The 14,511-nt window shown below is 46.0% G+C and overlaps 1 protein-coding gene across 6 annotated transcripts in view; it reads right to left on the bottom strand.

Moving 5' to 3' along the window:
• LOC139060167 (band 7 protein AGAP004871-like) overlaps window positions 1-14,511 on the bottom strand; it is a 447,387-nt gene that overhangs the window by 248,022 nt on the left and 184,854 nt on the right. For all 6 annotated transcript variants that reach the window (XM_070539099.1, XM_070539121.1, XM_070539127.1 and 3 more), the window contains one exon: window positions 5,207-5,313. In XM_070539099.1, coding sequence (XP_070395200.1) covers window positions 5,207-5,313 — 107 coding nt within the window. The remainder of the gene's footprint in view (window positions 1-5,206; window positions 5,314-14,511) is intronic.

Genomic DNA, 14,511 nt, shown 5'->3' on the forward strand with positions numbered 1-14,511 from the left:
TATATAGAAAGGCTGTCTTGGCTACGTGCTACGTTGTTAATCTCCTCATACTACTTCTCCGTAAGCCGAATGGACGAAGGAATGCTTACAGAAGCAAAGATATTAGGATCCTGGACTCTACCATCATCCACAAGGAAAGTTATTAGCGCCCAGATGCACTTTTTGAAGACTACAGGGCTGTGCGATCGCCTTTGAAGCCGCAGTGAATGCTTTATTTGTGCAGGCGCATCATGTCATCACTTTCCTTTCTCCCTTTCTTAACGTTTTCACCCCTATATCTCTCTTCCCCCCCGAACCCGGGTGTAGGGTAGCAAATCATGTGCAACCTAGTTAACCCCCCTGTCTTTCCTTTACTGGCCCACACTCTTGTCCACAATCCCGAGCATCTACTTTTCTTCTCAAAAGCGATGCAGAAGGGCTATCTGGGAAAAAACATATTCTGTCTAATATGAAAGTAGAGGTAAGGTGGCACCACATCAGTAATTTAGACACAATCTCGCCATGGGTTATCGCAAAATTTGGGACAAATATGTGCGACAAGCTGTCATTATCAGTGCGCTTAGTAAGCAAAAGCAGTTTCTAGTCAACAAAATTTTAGGAGACGATCACTTTGCCCATCTTACATAGAATTACTGCTTTGTTGCAGCTAAACATAGTCATTTGAGCAAAAGGATGGGTTTTTCAGATTGTTATATAACGTATCAGTTGGCAATAAAAATAGGTGCAAAGGTGTATCGCCAGATGTGTGTCCGAGAAACTTAAGCACCTCTGTGTTTTTACGTACGCGCGCGAAGGGCTCTAGGCGTGAGCGTGCAGCACGTACTGTCATAAGCAAAGAACACATTAAAATTTTGTTGAGGTGTCCTACAGCTTCGGTGCACTTACTTGCCTTGGTTTATCGCGTGAACAGTCCTTAGCACCTAATAGAACCATAAAAGCTAATTCAATGAAGAGCTGCTCTTTCTTTTTCTTTCGTGGGAAAAATTACCGTCGTTTGCTTGAACGGTCAGTATAATGTATGTGTTAATACGAACTTCCGCTTTTTGCAATAATATACGTGTGTAGCAAGGAATTGGGTATGCTAAATTGCGCTCGTTGAAATACCGGGAGGAGCCGAGAGTATTAATTACCAGTTAATTAGCAAATGAATATTAATTTGGAAACGAAGGTGCTACTGTCAGTCAGTGTTTCAACCGCACTCCATTTGTTCGTTTCATTCCACGAATTACAAGTCAGGGACACGTGACTGCTCAGAGTGCTTTATTCTTATGCCATAAAAATACATACAGATAAAGATGAATAGAAACCAAAATAAATAATTGAGTGGTGAACAATTTTCTGAATGGGCCGCATATGCAGTGCGCGTGACAGGGCAGCAATTTTCTCGGCCGGAGGACAGAAAGTTTTGCTAATTACCGATTCGAAGGCACCGCCAAGTCCAGCAGGGTGATTGAACGTTTTCGATCTCCGAGGGAAGGACTTTCAAACTCACAATGGAAAAAAAGAGAAAAAGAAAATGCAATCGAAGTTTTTTTTTCGTCGTTTTTTTTCATCTCTCCCTCTCTGGGTCGTCCTTTAATCTGTGCGCAGTCAACACGGCTACGTAGCACGTGCGTTGAGGGACTGGCGCGAGGCCAGCTTAATTCGGCGTTCGTAACTGTTCGGGTGCGGGCGCGCGCCTTGACCAGAGCCAGGAGCGGTGCCGTAATGCGTTCCATGCTTTCGGTGCGACGACGTCGGCCAGATGTGGCCAACTCGGGGGCGGCGGATTGATGGCCGGCAAACTTGGCGTCGACGCTAATTCGGATTAAGAAGGGCAGCAAGCAGCACCGGCCCCTGGACGCCAGGGGGTGCACGCCTCGGCAAGGAGGCCCGAAAACACGCCGTAATGACGACGTCCGAAGCGTCTGCCAAGCGGTGGTAGTAATCGCGAAGATTTTTCTAAGACCCCGGAATAAGGGGTGAGACGCATTCGCCAGCACAGCTACATGGTAAATAACTGTTTCATTTTCTTTTTCGGCGGGGGGGGGGGGGGGGGGTCACTAAAGGAAACGAGTTGTGGTAATTCTAAAACGCGATGAAGGTACTTGCTGCAGCACGTCCTGCCGTGCAGTGAAAAAACAAGAGCAAATAAACGTGGAAGTTTCGAGAGAAGCACATGATTTCGCGAAACAGTGGCAAACACACCGGGCTATCTCTTTCCGTGATGTAAATGCGTGAATCTGCGTGGCCCTCAACATTTACTTGTGAATTTAAGCAAGCAGTAATATCCACGAGCATACTACAGGCTTAAGCATGAGATACAGCGCTTCTTTATACTGCAAAACTGTTTCTTTTCACGTGCACCTGATTTACGCCAATCCCGCGATTGCAATATGCATCAGAACGCAAGGGTACGCGGTATTTTCAGGAAAGATATATGAACACTATACTGAGAAATTCAAATTTATTTTGTCGGCTAGTTGTGCTGACTGTACCCGGTAAAACGTGGCGCATTCGACTGATCTGGCTGCGCAAGCTTGCGCTATGCCAGAACAAATATTGCGTGCAAAAGAAAACTGACGCGCGCAGGCATGATAGTTGATTTTGCGTAGGCAAGCGGACGTTATACACGAACAACACGTGTGGCACGTAGAAGGCTAAACAGACAGCACTGTTTTGAGCAGGCAGTAATGGTTAAAAAAAACACAGAAAGGAACAAAATGCGAGGACTTTTTTTTGCGACCCAGTTGATCAGTACGACAGAAAAAAAAAAAGTCGTGAAATTCAGTAGCCACGATTATGCGCAGTCTTCAATTCGCGAATAGTTCGGACCGTGAAATTATCAAGTTTTACAGTGTGCATACATAAGAACATGCGGCTTGGGCAATTCCAAATTGCAGATGGTGTCACGAACGTGTCCCGCACGCTGGCAGGCGCGGAAACTCCTAAACTTTAGTTTTAGATTATATTTAATGTATCACCTTTCGGTTTATGGCGGTAGCATGTGGTCGTACAGCGACTGATTTATGCTTCGTTGTGGAGGAAAATAAAAACGAAACATCACAAAAAGCCGACCGCGAAATATAAACACGCGAAACGCGGCTGACAAAACCCTGCAATCGGAAGGACACGCTAAACTCGGAGAATGTGCCAGCAACACCAAGTAAACAATTGGATAGGACGGACACTGGACGCACGACGTCTTCAATCCTTTTCCACAACCGTGTCTCCTCTACAAAAAGCAGATAGCACGTGCTTTGTTCAGATTGCATCGGCTACGCGACAAGGAAGTGTGGGTTGATATTAGCATGTGACCAGACGGGCTACCGCGGAAGAGGTGCCTTTCAATGCTCAGGCGTGCGCCGGTACATTTCTAACGCCTGCTTCAATTCGCGTTCTGCAATTGTGAGGACTCTCTGTGAAACCATGGAGACGGTTTGTACTCGTCATTCGGAGAGCGTAACTCGCGTCAGCACCTCCTAGCTGCTCAAAGCGTGCGTGCGACCAATCCAATTTATCATTTCATCAGTTACTGCAACGAGCACAGTGTTGGAAGTTTTATTCCCCCCTTTTCTACCGCAAACGTGTCACGTGCCTGGCTCTAGCCAAGATCTGCGCAGCGGCTCAGATGCTAGGCCTTTCAGCTACTCAAGGCGAGTCTGCCCAATTGAATAACGCACCGTTTGCGCAACCAGGAGCATGTGGTTACACTGCTACAATCATGCCGCTTGAAGCAACGCAGACAGCACACGAGGGCACCACGCCTGAGGACACGTCGTTAGAGAACCTCGAGAGCTTCACTGATGAAGACTGCGCTAACATCGTGGAAGCGGAGACTCGATACGTGGTGAGTCGATGATCGGGTAATAAGATACTAGTCGTTCAGACTCACTGAACATGTTCGGCCGCATTCACCAAGCTTTTCGTTCGTAAGTGCGCTTTGCCATTGACCGGCCATCGTCCCTAATATATCCAGCATAAGGATTAGCTGAAATTTTTGCTACGAACTATTTTAGCGTTACATCCTTTTGGGAATGCGAGGTCTTATTCTTATTCTTTAAACCGAAGCTTTATTTGTGAAGTAGACAAGTTTTGATGTCGTGGTCGGTGGTCAAACTGGGTTGCAGCAGAGGGTACATTCACAGAAGCTTTCTTTCTGGCTTTCGACGCGTTTAGATGCCGTTGTCGATGGTGGTGGTTAAACAGAGGACAGCAGGGCGTGAGCGGGGAGGAGGAGAAGAGAAATGAGAAGGAAGTTGGGTGGTGTGGTAGTAATGTGCTCCGACTGCTCGGCGCAGACGATGAAGTCAAGAGGAAATGGCACCGGATGCACAGAACGTGCGCCGGGAGTGGCATGATGCACGGAGGCTCGTTGGGTCGTTGCGGCAGAGTCGACGCGAAACCGTCGCTTACACCGATTCCCACATTGAGTGGGGTGGAGATTGATATTATTAGTTTTTTTATCATTATTATTAAGAATAGATGATTTTGAACAAGATCCTCCGACAGAAAAATGAAAGGTCGCACACCATGTCCATGCGCTGGCAATACGAAGAGACTAACTTAAAGCAAAAGAATTGCTGCGGATAACACTTTCTAATCACACAGCATTCTGAATTCCTGTTATGAGACGAGCTGACGCGCACGTGTCGCGTTTGAGTACATACGTGCCGTTTTTTTTGTGAGTAACTCCTGAGGATAAAAAAAAGACGTTCTGCATATTTCTTGCAATATACTTCACCGCTAAATCTAAGATGCAGAACATTTAGATATAGTTACATTTTCACAGTGAACGTGCAAGAAAGCATCACGCATCCGCAACCTACTACTGCCAAACTACGTCATCTAGTTCGCTTCTTTTTCATTTATGGGGATATATGTGCACAGTCATGCGTCCATATATCGTTGTCACCTGTAAAAGTTACTTCGCCGTTAAACTCCCGTTGTTGTCGAGAAGGCTGCTTGCTGGTGCACAGAAAACTACACGTTTACCTTTGAGTGCATGCACGAGTTTCAAGCTAAAAACGACGCGTTTGCATTATGTTGAGTAAGAATAACATAAATAGTTTTCGTTTCAGTTTAGCCACATATGATTCTTGACTGGAGTGGCACATCTCCAAGCAAGAGTCATGACGCAGCAGGCGTTGCGACATCGCATCGTTCCGTACGCTTCTAAAAGCCAGATGAAGAATGTCCCAAAACTTCAAAAGTAGCATCAACTCACCTTGATGCAGAAGAAGAGTGAGAAGGGGAACGTAATAGATATGACCAGCAGTGAGATGAAGGTCAAGATGATCGAGCAAATGTTGGTCCCGTCCGATGACCGGGAGCCTGAAGTCAAAAGAAGAGAAAGGCCAGTGAAATGTGTGCATTATTCAATGACAAAACTGGGGCATCTATACATTTGATTGCAGCTGAAATTGTTTGCGTAGCTGTCATCAATGTTATGTGTATACCCCATCCCCTGCCTTTTTTTTTAAGCTTTGCAGATACTGTATCGTATTTTTAATCGCCATCATAGGTACCCCCATTATTTATTTGCAGTCAATCGTTTCGTTGTTTAGTTTTCGATGCTAACTGCTGCTTTTAATGAGTGCATTGACCTATAATAATGGACGTACTTTAATTGCTCAACTGTATTGGTTTTTCCACAGGGTTCTAATGAAAAACTAAAGGAAAAAGGAGAGAAACCTTAAAAAGCAAGTTTTTCTTTCTTCCTTTCTTTCTTTCTTTTTTTTTGCAGGAAACGGTTGTTATATTGCTGTTTGTAGTTATCTTTCTATATTGAGTTCACTTCCTTATTTCCGACAAAAAATATTCCAAGTACATCCACGCTAACTTGCCGTTCTTCAGGAGGGCACGTCACGCGGCATTCACGAGAGGTCATACGAAGGTGAAAGCGTCGGCAATGAAACTGTTGCGCCGCGCAGGCAAAATATTTGCAATGTGCGGTTGTAAAATTTCATTCCGCACCGATTCCCCTATTCCTGGTCCAAAGTGCTTTTTCGCAAACAAAGCCTACGAGTCGCGCGCAGTAGACACAGAACACGCCGCACCGGCGTGCGAGGATCCGTCGAGAGGGAGGGCAAACAAAGATGGCACAGATGAGCGGAGGCCGACACTTTGCTGTGTGACGTCACTGCGCCCAGCGCCGACGTTAATTAGCGACGCGCGACCACCACCCGCGCCCAATTAATCAGAGCCGGATCGTCGCGGCAAAAAGCACAAATCAGTAAAGAGGCGAAAAAAAAAAAACCAGTGGTGACAGCTCAGCGTCGTGGAGTGAGAAGTGGCCTGTAGCGACCGCTGCGCTCTAACCGCGCTCCCGAATCGCGATAGCAGAGCGAGGGACCCGCGGGGTGAGAATGAATAGACACGAAGAAAAATAAAAGCGAGCGGGTCAAATAGAGGCGGGGAGATTAGAAGGGTGGAGACCGGCAAACGACGCAAAAACGAAGGTGAACGAAAAGCCGCGAGCAGAGCCTCCGCGTGTGTCCTTAGCGCTTTCTTATCATCTATATGAATACCGCTAGACTAGACTTTAAAAGGAAACTAAAAGAGACCGAGCAAAGTATGGAGCGTGAAAGAAGGCGAAGCTTTTGAAAGGGGGCTTAAAAAGAAGGGGACTTGAAAGAAACCGGACTAAAAGGCGATGCAAGTCGAGCTGAAGGCTGATTAAAGACAGGCCGTGCGGAACGACGTGTCACGACGGCGGAGTAACGGGCAGGGAGAATAACCCAACAGAGGGGTACAAAAAGAAAATAAATGAAACAAACGAACAAAGATCAAAAGACTGCCACCCCTTCCTGAACGCACCCTCTCCCCAGTCCCGCTGGATCATGTTGCGAAGGGTTAAACTAAATGTGCAATGTGTCGAAGCAACCAATATACCGGGAGAAAGGTCGCCTCGCGTACGCAGGGTGTAAGGAAATATTTAGCGAAGCTACATGAATGTATTGAGAAGTGATATATCCCGCGGGCAGAAAAAAAATAAAAGAAACACCGGTTTTTCTTACTTGAAGCGCTCTGATAATTGCGCGGAGCTCTGAGCCAATATTCACAAAACTTCTCTCGAACGTGAGACCGTTTCTTTATCGACCGATTTTAGGCCGCCCACCAGTCACGAAGCGATCGATGTGATAAGATCATCGACGCAGTGGTGGCCAATCGCGGCCAGCGCTTGTTTAAGAAAAGCGGGTCCTAATGTTTATTTTACTGACTTAGTCCTATATTAATCACCGAATCATTACTCCTCAAGATTTGTAGTTGTGTTACATTATTGTATTGTATTATCCTTGTAATGTGTAATGTTCCGTTTTTTTTTATTTGTGCTTCTCGCAACTTTTTTTTTTCTTCGTGGTTTCCAATAAGTTTCATGCTTCTGAATAAAAGTTTCTGTCAAGGCTTCTTCACTGAGCTCGTACTATGTCACATTGCAGCTTAGCATATTTCAGGGCTGTATGGCTAATAACCACAACCGCACACACGGATACGTAGATATGCAAATTTCTGAACATAAATTCTTATTAGCACACCATAGTAACTGCATAATATTATTCAACTTCCATTTCTATGGTAGTTAAAGGGACCCTGAAACAATTTTGGCGATTTTGTGCAAACGCATTGAGTCGTTAGAGTTGGCCCTTCTGGTCATTATGAGACAACCCTAGGCTACGTTGCCGATCCGCTGCATTCCTGTGACCGGGTCACTCACCGTGCGTAAGTTGCTGTGTGTAGGGGTAAGGGCACCTGTCGCCGACGTTCTCCATTTATGCGTCCCTTGAGGCCGTCACAATTAAATGACGCGCTTAACCGCTCCGCGTAAAGCGTGCAATTTGCAATAAGGTTTTAAAAGCGTACATCGCTACCGATCGCAGCACGCCACTCCGCTGAGTTCTCAGCCGCCCCTGACCAAGTGACGCAAGGTAACATACGACGCCAGTAGGGCGGGCTATCCGATTGGCTGGCCAGGGTGCGTCATCAATATTTTTCCCAACTTTATGGCGAACAAATGTTGTTCGTAACAGTAGCATTGTTAGTTAATTTGTTTCTATAAAGAAAGAAAGTAGCAGAAAGAGAATGAACAAGCACAGTTTATCACTACATTCAAGCAATTGTGGTACACAACAAGTGTCGTCTGCTTGTGTTACAACGTGCTCCGTGTTGACGCGAACTGCGCGGTCTGTGTTGGTCTCGATCTGTCTTTTCGTGAGCACCATGGTTCGCCCTTGCGTTCTGGGCTACAAACGTAGCAATCGGTGACATCTCAAGCTGCGACACTGTGTCCCTCTGCAAGGCAAACATGGGGGCAGAGTGGCTGCAGCGCTGGTTGTCGGTATCCGATCGGCACCAGCATCTGCGCGTTTGCGGACGTCACTTCACGCCATGCGTTTCTCGTGTCCGGCATCCGGGTAAACGCAAGCACAAGCGGACCGAGCCTGGGTGTTGTTACGGTTGGCGTCTGGCACCACGTGCAGAAAGGAATTTCACCCGACCTTCTCCCACCATGCATCGTCAAAATGAAGTGTGACTTCTCCTGCTATGGTTGGCGTCCCGCACCTCATGCAGAAAGGACTTTCTCTCACCCGACCTTCACCCACCAGGCCTCGTCGAAATGAAGCGTGACTTCCTAATTCGCCATGACCATTTCGAGTGTCTGCCGGTCTGGCGGAAGCCCCGCAGTGTTTACAGGCCTCTTTTGTGTGTGTGTGTGCGACTTTAGAGGGACCCTTTCCTCGAACGGCCAAACTCTACGGGAGAGCTTCCACGAACCAGCAACGCGCAAAAGAGATGGACAAGCGTCTACAATTCCAGGAGGCGGGACGCCCTCCTCCTTCCAGCAGGCTCGGTATAACCAGAGGAGGAGGGGCCTTCTTTCTGTGCTGGTCACGTGACGTCGACGGAAGCAAGATCCCTCCCACGCTTGTAGAGAGCCTATTTAACGGGCTCCGAAATGTACTTTTGATCACTTCATTCTCTTCTCACCATCTTTCATCAACATTTCAATAAACCGTGCAAGTTTAGCACTAGAAATCGTCTCGCCCTCGCTTGGTCGCCATGGTCTACTGGATGCCTGCAGCCCACCGACAACGCCACGCTACGCAGTTGTAACGTCGGTCGAGATTCGATAGGCAGGCGTCGCTACAACTCGGCAGCAGTACGATACGCTACCCTGGAGTATGCAACAGTGTTTTACGGAGTGAGCAGAGGCGCAAACTGGAACGGCCTACACGGTGCAGCCACCTGCTGGCACAGAGCTCAACCTAGCACAGAATATTGCAGTCACCAAGTGTATTCCACTTTGCTGCTGGTTTAAATTTTTGGCAGGAGCATAATCGTGAACACGTGGTTTTCCTAAATTTTTAAAATGTTTTAGACTACAGCGATATTAGCTCTTTGTTTGGCTGGTAAAGCTCTGTGCCACCGACTGGACCATGCAGACCGATCAGGCCGCTCAAGTACGTCCACGCTAAAGCTGCTTCAACACAGCAATAGTAGTACGGATGGACTTTAGCTTACGCCTCCACCCATCCGTCAAAACGCCTAGCTCACCTGTAATTACCGGAATGCCGGACACGCCCGGCATGGTGACAGAATTCTCGCAACGCACACTGCTTCGATAGCTCTTGCTTGGGATCAACAGCCAGACGGCTGGCGGAGAGGTTAGCGAGGCTTCGCGCGCTGGCTCCAAGACAACCGGAAGTAGACGGCCCGACGTCCCATCATGACGCAGAACCAATGAAGGAGGAGCTTAGCCCCAATCACTCGGCAAACGAGTTGAGGAGAAAAAGCATGGCTATGGGCGAGGGTAACTTCTAATCGTCCGTAGCTCTCTTAATATGAGACGCTTCACACAACTTGTGGTGCGAATACTTTACTGCAGCTATACCCTACGCTTCATAAAATTTGTCCGAATGGTTTCAGAGACCCTTTAACTACGAAAGTCACTATGAAGGTCGAAGCATCGCCGATACAAAAAGGGGCGACAATAGGCACAGAACTTTCAACTGAATTTATTTCACGTATGCGCATATAATGTACACTCAGATGAACGAGAATTGGTTAAACACACACAAACACACACAAAAAGAAGAAGCACACGAAAACGCAAGTTACAGAGCATGAGAAGATTGAAAGAGGCCTGAACTAGGAGACAATTGCGTAGCGCCAAAACCAAACCTACGCAATAACATACACGGCAACCAAGGTCAACCACGGAAGACAACCGGCACGCGCCCATCACAATCAGGTTAGAGATGTTCTTTGAACGACCTGCTTTTAGCTTACCTATATAGGAAACTGTCATCAAATTTGGCACTACGAACATCGCTGCTGTGTTTCGGCATATGGATAACTATCTGATCGTTCTGAACAGAAGACCCAGTGTCCAGGAACATGATATCTTGAAGAATTTGCAAGTTCTCGAAAAGAACGTTCAGTTGGTTACTCATGATATTCCTCTGAAAACCGTCTGTTTTCTTGCTATCCATTTTCTCTTCTCAGACAGTCACACTTGTTGGTAGTATGCGCAAATTGGGCCAAGAAGCTAATATTGAATTGAATTGAATTGAATTTTATTCCGCAACAAGAAAAAGTTACGAGGAGGACAGGTAAAAGCTGTAAAAACAGCTTGAGGAGCCCTGACCCCCAGCCGTTTTCTGGGGACATTCGGAAACTGGAAAATTTGAGCATAGCTAATCACACGCATCAAAAACTCGGACTTTGCAGCGCAACGCTAAAGCCACTACACCACCACAGCAGCTTAGGAAAACAATGCCGTATTGGGTGCGCGTTGAAGAACCGCAGTTGGTTCAAATTAGTCCGGAGTCGTCCCCTACGGCGTGCCTCATAACAATACCGAGGTTTTGTGGCGTAAAACCCCACAATGTAATTATTTTTTACCCGTGTTAAATAATATGTCCGTCAAACTGGCAGGTGCCTTAACAACACGCTGCAGTGTGGCTGCAAGCCGCAGATTAATGACAGCAGTGTAATAGGTAAGAGCAGCGAGCGGACAAGCCGCGTAATCACAGAAAGTATTGATATCATGAGACATGGAGACGATTGCGTCAGTACGCCGTCGCTGTTCTTATCCGAAAACGAGTGGCTGTATACGGAATATGCAACATGATAGTGAAGGGTGCGTACCATTTGGTTTTCGTGGTTTTCCTTGGCTGCATTGTGCTTTTGCGTTAGTTTGGTTTCGGCGCTACGCAATGTTTGCTTAGTTCGTGTCTATTCCGATGTTTTGATGTTGTATATTTTGCTTTATCTTTTATGCGACTTTCCTCTTTATTTTTCTTTTTTTGCTTTTTGTGGTTGACCCTTTTCCCATGTCTCGTTCAACTGAGCATTAATTCACCGCGCATATATAAAATACAGTCAGTTGGGCGTTCAACGCCTGTCCTCTTTCCTTCGCGTTTCCGCGCTGCTTTGATCACGCCCAATAATGCAGCACCAACATGAGCAAATCCACATATTGTGGAACGTCACATTGGGCCTTCATATTTTACTGCACAAGAAAGAAAAAACACTCTGCATTTATTTATTTATTTATTTTTCTCAATAGAAACTACCACCACGGTCACCATCTGAGATACATTCTCGGGTGACAAGCATTATGGGGCATTGGTCACTGGTATAAATATCCTATAACAAGTCTCTTTTCTAATCATTTAATGAAGCAGGCAGTAGCTAATATAACCGGTTGCACGTCTACGAGGCTACAATGACCGACACGAAATTCAAGTATTATTAAAGAGTATTAAGTTCTGAGCAACTGAAGTTAGCGGACGCAAACCATCGGGCTTACAAAAGAGCCCCAAAGGAGCACAAAAGAACTCAAGCCGGGCCGTAGGGATTTGGGTACGCTTCGGTGCGCTATTTGTAAAACATTCTAATAATTTAGCAGGGTACTACATGTTGGGCGAGTTGGTGCATAGATAATAAAGGTATTGTGGCTCAATGTAAAATAACATACAGAAGAAAAAGGAAACGGAAGAAAGAACGCCAGACTTTCAACTAATTTTCTATCAAGCACACCACCCACATATATAGTTATATATAAATATAGGAACCGGTACACAGTTAGACAAAGTTTTTGAACAAAGAAAGTCGTTTCCTTCTTCAGGCACAAATATTTGTGTTTTTTGCAGGATAACAAAGAAGGCGGCTTTGTTCTTATGCCTCAGGGTTCTTTCCGGGAGATGGCGTCTTTCGCGATTGCGAATAATTTTCTTCCTTCAACAGCAAAGCCTGCCAAGGCAAAAAGGTGCTGTATCGCTGTGCAAGAAACTCAACTTGCCTAAACTTGTCAACTCTATTATTGATCGCAAAGGCAACACCTTGGAAGTGTTCCTCACTGTTAGGACACACAATCGGGAAAGACCTTTCAGGTCAATTGTGACTGAGCATGGTACTTGGCAGCTTCAGGGTAGTCGCTTCCTGCTGAAGCATTTAAATAAGGTTCATTGTGATAACCCGTTGACCACCATGAACCTCAGCCAAAGTCATGGATTTTCTGAGTACTGGAAGTGGTGTATGCTATGGCTTTTCAATTGATGTGTAGTGTTGGTTCTATTGGGCACCCCATATTAACATTCCAATTTGTGTTAGAGATCGTATTGAGGACAATGGAAGCGCTGATTTTATGAATCCTTGTGGTCTGTCCATTGTCAACTTTATACCTTGCTGAAATTTTACCTAAGCAGCACCTTTGTTTCTTTCAGTGACAAGCTATTTGTCCAACGTAAGAGTATCTGTAGTGGGTCTTATGTAGCTCCTGCCTTCCATAATATATTTCTTTCATGTATTGACAAGGTTTTAGCTAGATGCCTTGACTCGGACGTAGCTCCTAGAATTGTTAGATGCGTGAACGATTTCCTCGTGTTTTTAAAATGTTACAATCCCTTGACCCCATCTGACAATGTGAACTCGGTTCTCTCAGTGTTTAAACAGCTTGGTAAAGGCATAACGTTCAGCCATGAGTTCCCTCGTAACATAATTTGCCATTTTTTTAATATTCACCTGTACTAAAAGTTACGCATTCGTGCTGGATGTATGGCCCTCGTGTCCGTGAGGACTTGCTTCCTTGTGACTGTGCTCACTCGAAAGCAGAGAAAAGGGCTATAGCCACGCTGTGTCTCCGGTCTGCTAAGGTCATGCGAGCACACTGCGGATGGTATAGTTACATATCTCGAGGCTGGTTGCGGCTAGTTTCCCTTGTGCGGTTCTAATCAGCATATCAGATACCCTGCTCCGGGTGCCAAAAGGATGCAGCGGGGAGCATGAGGCACCGCCGAAGAAGAGACCACAGGTAGTGCCATACATGCACAGATTTGCCCACAACGTTAAAAATGTTACAAACGGGCACGATGTTGCGGTGGCTTTTCTTTCGGCACAGAATAAGGTGTCGAAGATTTTACCGCAATTTCGTCGCGAAATTTCGTCCCGAAATTCTAAGCTTTCGTGCGAAAGGAAGAACGCCAGGACAGTTCTGCGTTGCACCGTGGGCGTGATCTATGAAATTCCGTTGAGCTGCGGCAATGTCTACGCAGGTGAAACCGGCCGCTATGTTAACGACCACTCAAGGGAGCCCGTGTTATCATATAATAATGGTGTGGGTCCACACCTGCCGTTTCACTGTGCTTTGTGCGGCTGCGCTCCGCTGTTTTGGGACACGCGTGTGTTAGGAAGGAGCCGGGAGGCATCGGCCCGACAGGTGCTCCAAGCCTATCACTTTAAGAAGAAAGGCGATGGCTGCATCAGTGTTATATCCATTTCTCTTTACAAAAATGAATGTGAATTTTTACATACTGCATTAATATAGCCTGTCTGCACGTGCTCCGCCTTCGTTGTGCGCGCATATCCGGTGTGCATATATATTCGGGTAGTGTGCTTGAAATAAATTTTATTTCAATTATTAATTAATAAAAATTTGTAATCGTCTCCTTAGGCGTATTTTATCTTACATTGCTCCACAATATCTTTATTCCGTAATAATTATTCAGCTGTATTTCTGCATGTTTTCTTTGATGTTGTACCAACAGCTGAGCGTTTTCACCCACTCCCTCATGCAAGGTCCCTTGAAAATTTAACATAAGTAATTAACTAAACAAAGTCCCATCCTGTTGTCGACGCGGCTCACGTGCAACCCGCCTGGTTTCTGCTCGACAGCGGATGGGAACAAACGCCGTCGCACGCAGAGCGATGCATTAAGCCAGAGGTGACAGAAGTCTCGTCGTTCCCTCGGCAGCCGCTGCGTAGCGCAAACACAGGGACATTGGAAGCCTCTGCCTCAACCCACCATCAAATCCGTGCAGCGCTATAGTACTTAGAACACAGGCGGTACACATATAGTTTCACATTAATATATATATATATATATATATATATATATATATATATATATATATATATATATATATATAGAGAGAGAGAGAGAGAGAGAGAGAGAGAGAGAGGGAGAGAGAGAGAGAGAGAGAGGGTTAGAGGAGATGAATTAATATTACGTACTTTTTATTCGGACTA

The sequence above is a fragment of the Dermacentor albipictus genome, chromosome 1 (assembly GCF_038994185.2).
Source record: "Dermacentor albipictus isolate Rhodes 1998 colony chromosome 1, USDA_Dalb.pri_finalv2, whole genome shotgun sequence".
Classification (NCBI taxonomy): Eukaryota; Metazoa; Arthropoda; class Arachnida; order Ixodida; family Ixodidae; genus Dermacentor; species Dermacentor albipictus.